General features: G+C 35.4%; 3 protein-coding genes across 3 annotated transcripts; 1 reads left to right on the forward strand and 2 right to left on the reverse strand.

The window, feature by feature from the left end:
- Positions 1 to 641: 641 nt before the first annotated feature.
- LOC145935435 (uncharacterized) lies at positions 642 to 8,192 on the reverse strand. Its single transcript, XM_083036778.1, has 5 exons — positions 7,563 to 8,192; positions 6,516 to 6,789; positions 6,132 to 6,409; positions 5,833 to 6,067; positions 642 to 5,737 (listed from the first exon to the last, which is right to left on the reverse strand). The coding sequence occupies exons 1-5, from the start codon at positions 8,175 to 8,177 to the stop codon at positions 5,676 to 5,678; spliced, it is 1,464 nt and encodes a 487-aa protein (XP_082892904.1). The 5' UTR covers positions 8,178 to 8,192; the 3' UTR covers positions 642 to 5,675.
- Positions 8,193 to 8,456: 264 nt separating this feature from the next.
- On the forward strand, positions 8,457 to 10,194 carry Nubp2 (NUBP iron-sulfur cluster assembly factor 2). Its single transcript, XM_083036788.1, has 5 exons — positions 8,457 to 8,839; positions 9,095 to 9,183; positions 9,260 to 9,481; positions 9,605 to 9,758; positions 9,835 to 10,194. Exons 1-5 carry the CDS (start codon positions 8,729 to 8,731, stop codon positions 10,039 to 10,041), a joined length of 783 nt encoding a protein of 260 aa, XP_082892914.1. The 5' UTR covers positions 8,457 to 8,728; the 3' UTR covers positions 10,042 to 10,194.
- Positions 10,195 to 10,299: 105 nt separating this feature from the next.
- Srp68 (signal recognition particle 68) lies at positions 10,300 to 12,756 on the reverse strand. The gene is made up of 3 exons (XM_083036774.1): positions 12,590 to 12,756; positions 11,964 to 12,301; positions 10,300 to 11,795 (listed from the first exon to the last, which is right to left on the reverse strand). The coding sequence occupies exons 1-3, from the start codon at positions 12,678 to 12,680 to the stop codon at positions 10,503 to 10,505; spliced, it is 1,722 nt and encodes a 573-aa protein (XP_082892900.1). The 5' UTR covers positions 12,681 to 12,756; the 3' UTR covers positions 10,300 to 10,502.
- Positions 12,757 to 12,812: the final 56 nt, after the last annotated feature.

Below are 12,812 nucleotides of genomic sequence, written 5' to 3' on the forward strand. Positions count from 1 at the left end.
TTCTAGCCCTTATATAGGCCTTAATTTTCGCGAAAAACTTTTAAACTTTGATTGCAAAAATTTATTATATATTAATTAAGATCTAGAACATTTTCTGTAGGCGCATTTTAAAGGTCTCTTCAAGACCTACAAAACGAGCCGACAGAAAATGTTCTAAGCCTTATAGAGGCCTTAATCTTTTCAAGTTTATACGTTTATCGGGAAAATTCAGCAAATTATAAGTCCTATAGCAACGATCCTTTAATATTTTTTTTCTTTATTAATATTTTCTTACAGAAACCAGCTCATTAAAGCGTTAATTTGCTAATTAAATTTTAAAGTAATAATATGTATGTTAAAAATATTAAAATAGTGATATGTTCTAAATAATGTTATTGTATTTTATCCGCGATTAATACTTTTTGACAGAAATCAGCTGATATTTGTCAAAAATATTATTCAAGTTTAAAGTATTATTAGGTTATCTTTTTTAAAAATGAATTAATAAAACGAAACGAATGAGAATACGATCGCTCGATAAATAAAAGAAAGAATCAACTCGAAATGCTTTGCATTTTACTATCTGTTTGTTGTATTCTATGATTCCTCGATAGATTTATACAAATCGGATAGGCGCAATATATGTATGTGAATGCTCCCAATTAAATGCTGGAAAAATATAACTTTTATTCAATTTGTGTCTTTCTTTTCTCTCTCTCTCTCTTTCTGTCTTTCTTTACTTTGTCTTAAGACACATTCTATATAATTCACACACATTTTTCCATAAATATCACAACCAAAAAGCGTACCTTCACGAGAAATGTTCCGTTCGTCGAACGAGACAAGTGCAAAAAATATATATTTATGCATATATAATATATCTCTTGCATTTCACAATATATAGAATAATTTCGATTATATCCTAATTTCAAGAATAAGAACGCATCGTAATCGTATTTATTCGATTTGCGCGAGAGCAGAATATTTCTCGTCAATATTATATCTTCTCCACTGGATTCAAACGCAAATGTTTTGTGTCATATTCTCTCGATTTGCTCACATAATGATAAGATTTAAGTTAATCAAAACATATATGCATTTTACGTGAAATATATATGTATATTCTGCACGCACACACACATACACACGGTGAATTTTAATATTAATTTGTCACATATATATGTCGTAATTGCAACAATCGATGAATAAAAGAAATTATATATATATATATTCGACATTGTCGTGTCGCACTTTTATTTACTATTTCTTTTCCTTATCTTATCTTTATGTTGCAGTCGATATTTCGAATATGATTAGAGTCCTCGTATGCAATCATAAAATTATAGTTGTATCGAATTACGTGACTAAAATAATAGGCTATCGCGCTTGTCGTTATATGTATTTTGATGAAAGATATATTTTCGGAAAAATATATTTTCAAAATGCTATGTATGGACTCTGTGTCCTGAGAGCAGCATCATTATTAATTAGTCTATGGGACGTGTGCAGCAGGCTATGGATTTATAATCGAAGTTACGAATGCTGTATTATTTATACAGCATGCAGTCCATTTTAAAGATGAAAAAAATCAAATCTGAGAATTTCTTTTTACAAGACTAATAGAGATCATGTCGTAGTGTTTTTCTTGTCTTGATTACAAAATTATTATATCGCAAAATTTGTCTTGTACTATTCTTGAAATCAGATAGATCGTGCATATATGTAGTTCGTTTTCGACGCTGATCAATTCTTTGGAAATATCTTTAAAATCTGATCGTTGGATCTCCATCGTTATGAGATCGTCCCCATGAACTGTGTTAACATTGCACATATACATTTAATAAGAGAACATTACTCGTGCGTTAATATACATATGTACAATGACAATATAATACTCTTTCGATCTTAATCATTTTGAACTTCTCTTTTTTTGTCCCTATACCTTGTTGATTTTCGTTTAAAAATCTTCTTGAAAATATTTAATACACAGGAGAAAAGTATTCTTCTCCTCCTCTCAACTTCAGCAGAGCACTTGACATCCGACACGTCAAATATATATTAAAGCATGATATTCGAAATACACATATTCGACCTCATATTTCACGATATTCAACTATATCGTTCTCGCGAATGCCATGTGGTGATTTTGGGGACAATACTTAGAAAAATATACTAATTTCTTTGTGCTTCCTTGTCAGTGTGATTCAAAAGTCACGCTTCAGTTTTCTTTTTGCGCGATTGTTAAGTACTCCGCTCTAATTAGCCAGTTAAACATACGATTGAATCGTTGTAGGAATAGTTATCGATTCTTGAAACTTGACGAACTTTGGACAAGTTCCGTGGTATCAATTTTGCATGAATATATTTCTCTCGTCGTAGGACAAAGTGAATCACGAAGTAATAATTTTATAATTATCACGTTAAAGTGTTATTTGATCTGCTTATTTTATATAATGATGTTCCGCGGTAATAAATTTTATTCACCACTGTCCGCAACATCTTCTTCATCTACCTACCACTTTAGCTCTTTGCAATACGAAATCACGTACATATTTTCATTTGTAATGTACAGAGACGTCTAAAAAAAATAATTTTACAAAGTTACGCAGAAAAAAAACTTGGTTCTATCGTATAAATTAAATTAGCTACTTTCGATCAGCTACTCGGATAATCGCTCAATCGCTAATTCAATTGATATTTCCTGGTGATTGCAATGTCTACAAAGAGTCAAGCCACGCGCACAATGAGAGAGAAGATTACGCAGTCTTATCGATCGTGAGAAACTTCTAAACTATATGTAGAACAACCGTAAATAAGAGCGATAATTATTTTTTTATATTCATGAATTATTATACGAAACTTAGCCCCTCTTTCTCGCGCGCGAACATGATCCAGAGAAGAGAGATGATACTTTTTGGCACGGAGCATATACAGTTGACACAAACGATTTGATTTATGATGTGACCCCCCCCCCCCTCCCCCCGATTAATTATTTGCTTGCAAGTTTATAATTCAAACTTGCTCGATGTGTTCTATAGATAAATTCTTTTTTTTTTCTTCTTCCTTTTTACGTAATTCTCTGCGACCATCACCACAATAAATTTTGAAAGTATGATGAGGTAAATGCGTAACCCGAGAAATTCATCTACATTCACAGTAATCTCTTTCTTTTTCTTCTATGTGTATATACGTATGTGTATGTATTTATCAGAATATCGATGTCCAATATACAAAATATGAATAGCTATTCAAACAGGATAAATAACTTTTTTCCAAGATTTCCTCCCCCTGTCCTTTTCTACACATGAAAGTTATAAGTGATTTAACATTTCAATTTGTAACATTCAAGTAATGCTGCAGATATAGTACTCTTATCACAATATTGTCAAATATCTTAAATATCACTCTCTCCCTCTCATTCGTACTGTTTCTTATTCTAAAATTATTTATACAATTTTACACGTTAACAGATAGTTCTTAATTCGTAAAATCATTTAGAATGAGTTGTCATAACATGTATTCTATAACAACAATATCTATTTGCTCACACATCAAGTCATTCTCGTGTGAATATAATCTTTTCTTTATATATAATATATATATATTTAATATATCTCTGTTATCTTCTCTTCAGATAAAATATATAAGCTAGGACATTCCGAGAAAAATGTGAAATCTTGAATAGCTCTCTGATATTTCTAATAACACTCTTGCGCAGCGCTAGCTTTAGAGCTTAGCATCTAATAGCAATAGAGGATTGATAACGTGTATTCTGACATGGCAATGTCTATAAGGTATGCATGATAAAATCATTCGTAGATCACTTTCAATGAATGATTAAGAGATTATTTTTTCTACGTAGCATGAGAGATGAACAGCTGGATTATTCACAAACGATAGTTTTGATGCACATTTGATCTCGTCTCAATCTAGTATTGTGTTCAATTATTCGAACAACATAACGATAACTGTCTAAGAGAGCTGTTTACAAAACATCTGATATAACACGACATACAAAATTCAGTCGTAGAAAAAATTATACAAAAATATCATTCTCATTCTTCTTTCTGACATCGTGCTTGTTCACAAAACAAAAGTTGAAATTATGAGATCTATTGCTAATTATAATTATGCTAGCTATAGTAACATGTTATTATGGTAATCCTGTTTTAATTACAATGTAATTGTAACCACGTAGTCAAAGATACACGAAATCATATGTTAGCACTGTCTGTCATGCTTGCAAATAAACCCCAAGTCAGTTTCAATAAATTATCATAATGTCTGAAAAAATATATATACTTTTCGTTTTAGAAACAATTTGAAAGTTTCTGAAAGAGAGAGAGTTCAACAAGACATCAATATTTCTTCATAACATTATGTACACACTGCAAAAATATCAATATATTTTGCCAGCACTCTCTCTCTCCTTCTCTCTCTCTCTCTCTCTCTCTCTCTCTCTCTCTCTCTCTCTCTCTCTCTCTCTCTCTCTCTCTCTCTCTCTTTTTTTCTTGCACTTTATCAAATAAATCTTTTCGAGTTCATTGTTTCATTTTCATAGACATGAAGTCTACAACAGCATTAATTAATTAACAAATCTGTGAATTATTTGTGAATTATCGCAAGATATATCACGTAGCTCTTGTTTCTCAAAATTTTTAACATTTTTATATACATATCTTTGTAAATGTACATTGCACACACCAATGTATATTGGCATAAATCAGAATTCTAAGTTATTCATTTTCGTTATCACATTGGCATGATTGGATATGCCACTTTATGTGATGTTGTTTATACCATTCCATGAAACTTATATTACTGATGTATTTAATAAGAGAACGTGTTAAGAATGCGCTAATTGTTACAAGATAGATTCTCGACGCTCTCTGTCTTTGAAACAGAAAATAATCTATCACTAGCGACTAATTATGTAGAAAAATACGAGACATTTTATTATAAGATACATCAGTAATATAAGTTTACCGCTTTCGGAGATTGTCCTGCATTACGAATATTACTGTGGAATATACTGTTGATGTACTTTCTGCATTTTGCCCTCAACCATCCATATGAGAAGATTAAAATCGACGTTTAAGTAACAGCGAGACGACAATGCGTACAGTAGTTTTTTTTTTCTTAAAGTAGAAATAATACGATTGTACAAATATTCTTTATAAGATTACTCAACAAAAGAGACATGGTCTAAGTACCATTCTTAATCATTACACAACTTTATGATACAGATCCACTGTACATATAGTTCTATAATTATATAAATGAAATAATATGCTATTATGGACATATGTAAAGGTACCTAAGAAAGTTAATATGTGTACAAGAATTATCTCATTAATGATGATAACTATGACTTATGCCACTCTTATTAAATGCAAGATAGTGGACTAAGAGAAATGAAAAACGTACAAAAAAAATCTTTGTCCTATATGTAGCGCTTTCACGCGACCTGGAAGTCATAACTAACTAAAAAAATCATAATTAATCGAACAATCTAGTCCAATTACTATTATGTACAAGGAGAAAGGAACGATTTTTGGTCAGATGGTCGCGATTACTAAGTCATCTAAAACACACCTGATTTGTCGAAAGTGACAAACGCCCTTTGGACCAAGCACGATTCTCACTCTCTTTCCTGTCGTGAGGAATAATATCATTAGCATTGCGCATAATCATCCTCAGTTATCCTTGCGAGCCTTTTTTTTACTTTTTTTCTGAGGTTTTGCGTCTGTCCAGACGTCTAGAAGAAAAATGATACAAAAAAGGTGCGTTAAACAAACAATATAAAAAATATAAAAAATAGTTTCTCGTAATTTTATTGTTAATGCAACAAACCTCCTAACTCGTCGAACGCAGCAGTTTTCTCTTTACTTTCTACCACTTCATTCTCTTCATTATTTGTGGCTACTTTTTCCGCGTTAGCCAGCTGTTTTTGCGGTTCTTCTGCATCAGGCTTATTATCCGACTGTGGTGTGGATGGTACCGAAATGGGTGTATTTTCACCCTCAGAAACCTTCTTAGTCTTCTTTAATTTTCCATTTCTTTTTTCTTCCTTCTCGACTTTTTCGACCTGTGTATTTTTAAATATCGTTAACTAAAAAATTTGCTGCAATGTTATGTAAATGCAAACATACCTTGTTCTGTTCTTCTTTATCGATTTCTTTGGCTTTATCTATCTCTACATCAGAGATAGGTGTCAGAATTACTTCTTTTTTCTCTTTCTCTTTGAGTTCCTTGTTTTCTGTTTCTTTAGCAGTCTTATCTTTGATTTCGGGTTTCTCCTGTTCTTTTTGCTTGGCCTCATTTATTAAATCAGCCTTCTTAGAAATTTTCTTATTTTTCTTCAAAGGGGATTCCTCCTCCTTCTTCTTATTCTTCTTGTCCTTACGGGAATACGCTTGCTCCCAGTCTCCTGTTATCAATTATAATATTGGTATCAATAGACTACAGCCCAAAATAGTTGTATGCAGAAGACAAATTTTATCTATCTTTATGTTAATACATGTAAATCAACTAACCATCGTCAAAGTCCACAGGTTTTTCCTGGAATAAGTTCTTCAAATTCTTCTTGTTCTTCACCTGCTCCACTTTGTTCTCTTTCCCAATCTTAGCCGAAACCTGCTCCTTCTCTTTCTTAGTTGTGGTGATCTTGTTCTCTTCTTGCTTACGCTCCTTTAGCTTACCATCAACATCATCTCCTTTTGGAACTTTCTTTGGAACTTCCGCCTTTGCAGCTAATGTCTTTTTAACTGGGCTTGTTTTTTCAGATGCAATTTGTCCATTAGTAGCTTTCTACAAGAAAAAATATAAGAAATCTTTAATAATATTATAACTATGCCATCTAATATTAAAGTATAATATATCTTTCTCTCTAAACAAGAAATATTGAATAAAGTTTTTAAATAGTATGCTCTTGTTACTTGAATAAAATTAGATCAAGCAAAACTCTTTTAAAATTAACACATGTATTCCTCGAGTTTTATTTTGTACACATTTAAGAAATATAAATGGCTTAATTTCAAGCTTTAAATCTGCTTAATATAAAATTATATTCAATTTCTATATTTTTTATACTTAAATGAAACAAAATGCAACAAGTGGAAAGAAAAGGCGACGAATAAATACGGAAAGCGTTGATAAAAAGAGCAGAATTATTTACATGTGAGATAAGAACGCGGGAACAGAATGAGAATGCCATCGCTGACGAAGAAAAACAAACCCTGTCAGTGTCGTAACGTTACGTCACAGTGCGCGAGGAGGGGGAGGAGAAAAACAGCCACCTCGCGAGCCACCCTTTCGAACCAGGAGGGACCAGCTGATTAGCCGACATGTGTGCATGTATATCGACTCACGACCACAAACGAGCAACCATATGGCAAGCGATCGCGACGTAGATATCTACGGGGATAAAAGGGCGCGGAGCGCGAAAAGGAGGGGGAGAGGGGGGGGTGAGAGAGAGAGAGAGAGAGAGAGAGAGAGAGAGAGAGAGAGAGAGAGAGAGAGAGAGAGAGAGAGAGAGAGAGAGAGAGACTCGCATCGCAGAGAAACGACGTCATTTCGCTAACCTTCTCGCGGACCTTGCCACGCTTCCTGGCGAGTTTTCGGTCCACGTCGGAGCCTGCGGACAGCTGCGCGAACGGCGGCTGCTCGGCCTTCTTGAAGCCGAAGGCGAACACGAGAATGGCAAAAATCAGCACGATACCCACCGGGACCGCGTACACGTATTGCGAGTGCTGTAACAGCAGGCCGACGTGGTCCATGGTCGACGCCCGGATGATGCGATGCAACGGCCTAAATCTTGTCGTATCCGAGACACAGGGACGAGATCGCGGACGTTGACAGTGATGATGATAAACAGCGACGATGAGACGACGACACGACGACGACGACGGATACGTGGACGTGGATGTGCCAGACGCGACGCGACGCGCGGACGGATCGACGATCGACGCGGCAATCGCTCTGTCGGACGCGCGGCGAACTGACGTCTGACGTGACGTCTGCCAGGCGAGCGGCGAGCGGCGAGCGGCTGACGCGGCTGTGACGCGTATCTCGGCGCACTTCAGAGCGCTGACGACAAATCTGGGATCTCGGCGGACTTCAGAGTAGTTCGCGCGCGGCAAATTCAAACTTTGATTTCGCAACTTTGTTACAATATGAATTTTTAAAACTTTACACATTTCGATTTTTCGTTTAATAATAAACTCATGTTTGAATATATTAAACATTAAACTAAGCATCACGTGTCTCTTTCGAATATGTGAAATCTATGTAGTTGAAAAATTATCTTATTCGAATGAAAAGATAAATGACAATTTTTTGTCATTTGATGTAAATAAATTTTGAAGATTTTATATATATAATGAAGTTTTGCAATAATTGAGAAATAAATCTTATTGCGATTAATACACATATTTTGTAATTACATAATTTAAGAGTAAATGGTACTCACGGCGCGTCGTTTGAGGTTATGTTTACAGTGTGGAGTAGAGTAAAATAATACAACGATGTTGAAATTATTCGTCATTTGAGTTTTACATAACTACGCATGGTCGAACGTGATTGATTATCGGCGGTCATGTGAAAACTCGACGCGAGCTCCTTCGTGTTCTTTTACGTCGCGAAACAAACTCAACGATCGTAATATCGTTCAGCGATTGCATGTTCCATCGCAATTTAATTTGCTGTCATTAATCTAGTCGTTATTGCTGTCAATCGGTGATTTTTCACAATGTTGGAGGGAGTAAAGCACGTGCTGTTAGTGCTTTCGGGAAAAGGTGGTGTCGGTAAATCAACAATCAGCACTCAGCTGGCACTTGCTTTGAAGGAATCAGGTTTTCGAGTAAGTTTCCGAAGTAGTTTCATAAACAGCACATTTACGAAAACAGATGTAAAATGCCTGAAATAATTACTTTTCAAATAATTTTATAATCTCTTCTATATTATTGCTGATGCAGTAATAAACACAGTTTTTGACAGACCAACTTTTCCACTTTTACCGAATTAAATATTTCTATAATTTTTACACAATTTAACTTTTTGATAGAAATTAATTAAGTAAAGCTTACAATTAAACACAAACCTTGATTTATGACAGGTTGGAATCTTGGATGTCGATCTCTGTGGCCCCAGCGTGCCTTACTTACTGAACTTGGAAGGAAAAGATGTTCACCAATCTTCTGAAGGGTACATCCTGTTATTTATATAATAATTCATTAATAATTATATAATTATAAACTAATGGAATAAATTGATATTGTAGATGGATACCGGTGTTTGCAGATTCAGAACAGAGACTGTCTGTCATGTCGATCGGTTTTCTATTGAAAAGTCAAAACGATAGTGTAATCTGGCGTGGTCCTAAAAAGAATGGTATGATCAAGCAGTTTCTAACCGATGTAGTTTGGAAGGATATTGATTATCTGATCATCGACACACCACCTGGCACTTCTGATGAACACATTACAGTTATGGAGAATTTAAGGTTAATAAGCAGATAGTTTTACAATTGCTAATTGATTTAAGGATAAAAAAAAATTGTGTCAATATTTGTCTTTACTGTTACTTTTTTACAATTAATTATAACATGATATTAAAATGATTGCAGAAATGTAAATTGCGACGGTGCCATTATAGTAACTACTCCACAAGCAGTTGCAGTGGATGATGTTCTGCGAGAAGTAACATTTTGCAAGAAAACAGGAATTCGTATAATTGGCATTGTTGAAAATATGAGTGGCTTTGTCTGTCCTTCGTGTACAGTAAATATCTTTTCACACATTAACTACAATTCAATTTACTCACAATGTAGATTTAATAAATTGTATTTTTTTGCAGGAATGTACCAATATATTCTCTTCTGGTGGTGGAATAGCTCTTTCAGAAATGGTAAAGGTTCCATTTTTGGCAAAGGTACCTATAGACCCACAAGTTGGCAAGTTAGCAGAAAATGGACAAAGTATCCTTGTGACATCACCCGATAGTCAAGTTGCACAGGTGTTTCGAAAGTTAGTCGAAGAGCTCACCAAAAGTAAGGAAGCTTGAAGACAAAGTGTTTGCCAGCAGTGTGTGTGATTTTTAGCATCACATGTATGTTTGCTTACACTGTTACTATTATTTTTATGCAGATAAAGTTATTTACAGGAAACTGTATATACAAACATCTAAAATATGCTTGTTTTTATAATGTATTATAATGTATAATTGCAAAAAATAATAAATGATATTTTATCATAGAGCATGTTCATATATATTATTAAAAAAGGAAAGAGAATTATCAAAAGAAAGATTTCCTATCAAGTATTTCAAGTATCCCATTTTATTTTTGTCTTCAATAATATGATGCAAATTTTATTTGCATTGGAATAAATCATTCTGGGCAGACATACTGTAGAAAGACACAACAGCAGTAACGATATAAGTATCATGATAGTACCTGTCTATATGACATATCCAAAGATCTTATGTATATTGAGCATGTGTGTGTAGAATTCTGTAGAGAATATTCATTTATTTCCCCAACCCCAGAGACCCTTAACAAAGCCCGTGAGACCAGCCTGTCCTTTCTTAGCCTGGTCGCCCATTTTGTGTGCCAGTTCCGGGAACTCGACCATGAAGAAGGCCAGATCGAAGAACAGAGGCTTGCAAGGAATACTGCGCATCGATGGTGGCAGTTTGTAGACATTCGGTTGCTTGGTGAGAAGCGCAGGATCCTCCCTGTATTCGTGTAAACGTTCGTACAGCGGTTTCTTGCTTTTGGCAAGTTTATTGATTCCACCCTCTTCTTCCTGACCATCCTCCAGAACGCTGTGAGCATGAGCGGAGTACTGGGCAGCCTCCACGGAAATTTCCAGCTTGCACAAGGCTTCCTTCAGTATGGCTGGAAGAATGTTGTCATATTTAAGCGCATCTTTAACATGCTGCAGCGATCTCTGATACATGGCCATAGCTTCACGCCAACGATGCTGATTGGCGAGACTTTGGGCTACGTAGAAACATCTAAAAGCTCTGTAGCCTTTCGTTTTCGCCTCCTGTTCCTCCACGAATTCTGTATCTTCTTGCAACTGAGATATTTCCACGACATTATATAACGCCGCTTCGTACAAACGCACTATGTCCTGCGGTTTGGCCTTCTCTGATTCCTCGGCTGCTTTTACCAACGCCAAATTGCGCTCTAACGTGCGAGACAATCGAATGTACTGCAAATAGTTTATCAAATGCTGCGGCGCCGACCACTTGTCGTTTTCCTTGTTTTTCAATTCGGTCTTAAAATGATCGCGCACCACCGACAGAGCGTCCTTGCAGTCGATCAGATGCGCCTCCAACAGATCGATCTTCGCTTGATTTGTGGCGGCCTTCTCTAAAGCTTGATTTAGTCTGGAATCCGCGATGATCAAACCAGCTGCTCTCGGTGGCACCGTACCGCAAGATTTTCCGCGCCACGTTACTTCCTCGATGTTGACCTGCTTCTCACGCGTCTGAGCTATTAGAGAGTCTAGGCTAGCCATTAGTTCGCCGCTCAATTGTCCGCGCATCTGCATGAGATCGTCCATGGCACTGATGTCTCCAATGTTATACGCGCAATATCTGAGACTGGGCGCCAACTCCTCGACACGCGCTTTGTAAACAATTTGCTCTAATTCCGGCAACGCAGACGCCAGGTTACCGTATACCACCTGCGCCTTCTGCAAATTCTCCATGGCCTGTTTCCATAGTTGCAATTCAAACTGCAGGGAACCGTTCATCCAGGCCACATACGCTTGAGCCTCCAGCTTTGTACGCGCATCACAATTTATATTCTAAAAATATAATAAAATAATTTCAGTAATTTCATATAATTAGCAATTAATAAAATATGTAAAAAAAAAGGGAGAAATTAAAATATATAATGAAAAATTAATGAACAAATAAAAAGTGTAATATACTGAAAATATTTTTTATACAAAAATTAAGGATAAAATATATACCTCTATCAGGTCTTGCAATTGTACAGAATATGCGGCTGCCTTCTTCAGCCTCGATATCAGATGAAACTTTTTTCTCGGTTCTGTGTTGGATTCCTGTCGTAGTTGCATTGCATAGCTCCAAGCGCGTTCGGCCATAATCAAAGGCATTTGCAAGAATTTGTCCTCACTGACCATGGTTGGAGTAATGTCTTTCCTCTTAAAATGACGTCTATCACCTTGCGGCACTTTCAACACCTTTCGCAATCTTCTGAGCCTTCTTGAACAATAACCGCGATATCGCTGGTAATCACCATGTCTCAGCCCATGCTGCTGCTGCGCTTCCTTGATTATCTTTAAAACTGTACATTTGTTAAGTACTAATAAGATTAAAATTACAATTACGATAAAATATAAATACAAGTTATAAAAATTCTTCTTCCAATTTAATCACATCCGCAATAAATTTTATGTCAACATTAATTGCCTACAAGCACATTATTAATTCGAAAAAATTAATGTATATATAACAGATTGTTATTATTTAATAGTATATTACAATATAAGAGGTTATTGGAAAATGACATATGGCACTGACAGTTTTGCTTTTATAAAAATCTTGCTAGAATAATAATTTCACAAAAGGATACTCTCTAAGGAATACGTCTTCGGTTCTTTCGTTATCACCCCATCTTGCATCTGATTTTCCTTCAAAGAATCCACTATTTCTTCGACTACCATCGTGTTAATTAATAATGTTCATCAACCTTTCTAAGAACATGTCCTCAGTCCTCATCCTCATGTCTTGTCAACCGCTTGCAGTGAAGTTGCTTCGTTTTACGTATCGATATCAAAATCGATATTGAGATCGAT

The sequence above is a fragment of the Prenolepis imparis genome, unplaced genomic scaffold (assembly GCF_030444845.1).
Source record: "Prenolepis imparis isolate NDT839.2.m4 unplaced genomic scaffold, iyPreImpa1.0 SCAF_4, whole genome shotgun sequence".
NCBI classification, from domain to species: Eukaryota; Metazoa; Arthropoda; class Insecta; order Hymenoptera; family Formicidae; genus Prenolepis; species Prenolepis imparis.

What these genes read in the sequence shown, in the direction of transcription:
- LOC145935435 (XM_083036778.1), bottom strand. Translation starts at nt 8,177, where the DNA reads ATGTGTAAAGTTTTAAAAATTCATATTGTAACAAAGTTGCGAAATCAA. An exon ending in ACCTGTGGACTTTGACGATG is followed by an intron (nt 6,410 to 6,515) that starts GTTAGTTGATTT and finishes AATTGATAACAG; the next exon opens with GAGACTGGGAGCAAGCGTAT. An exon ending in TGCGTTCGACGAGTTAGGAG is followed by an intron (nt 5,738 to 5,832) that starts GTTTGTTGCATT and finishes TTTTTCTTCTAG; the next exon opens with ACGTCTGGACAGACGCAAAA.
- Nubp2 (XM_083036788.1), top strand. Translation starts at nt 8,729, where the DNA reads ATGTTGGAGGGAGTAAAGCACGTGCTGTTAGTGCTTTCGGGAAAAGGT. An exon ending in GTTCACCAATCTTCTGAAGG is followed by an intron (nt 9,184 to 9,259) that starts GTACATCCTGTT and finishes TTGATATTGTAG; the next exon opens with ATGGATACCGGTGTTTGCAG. An exon ending in ACAGTTATGGAGAATTTAAG is followed by an intron (nt 9,482 to 9,604) that starts GTTAATAAGCAG and finishes AAATGATTGCAG; the next exon opens with AAATGTAAATTGCGACGGTG.
- Srp68 (XM_083036774.1), bottom strand. Translation starts at nt 12,680, where the DNA reads ATGGTAGTCGAAGAAATAGTGGATTCTTTGAAGGAAAATCAGATGCAA. An exon ending in GAAGACGTATTCCTTAGAGA is followed by an intron (nt 12,302 to 12,589) that starts GTATCCTTTTGT and finishes ACAAATGTACAG; the next exon opens with TTTTAAAGATAATCAAGGAA. An exon ending in AATTGCAAGACCTGATAGAG is followed by an intron (nt 11,796 to 11,963) that starts GTATATATTTTA and finishes TTATATTTTTAG; the next exon opens with AATATAAATTGTGATGCGCG.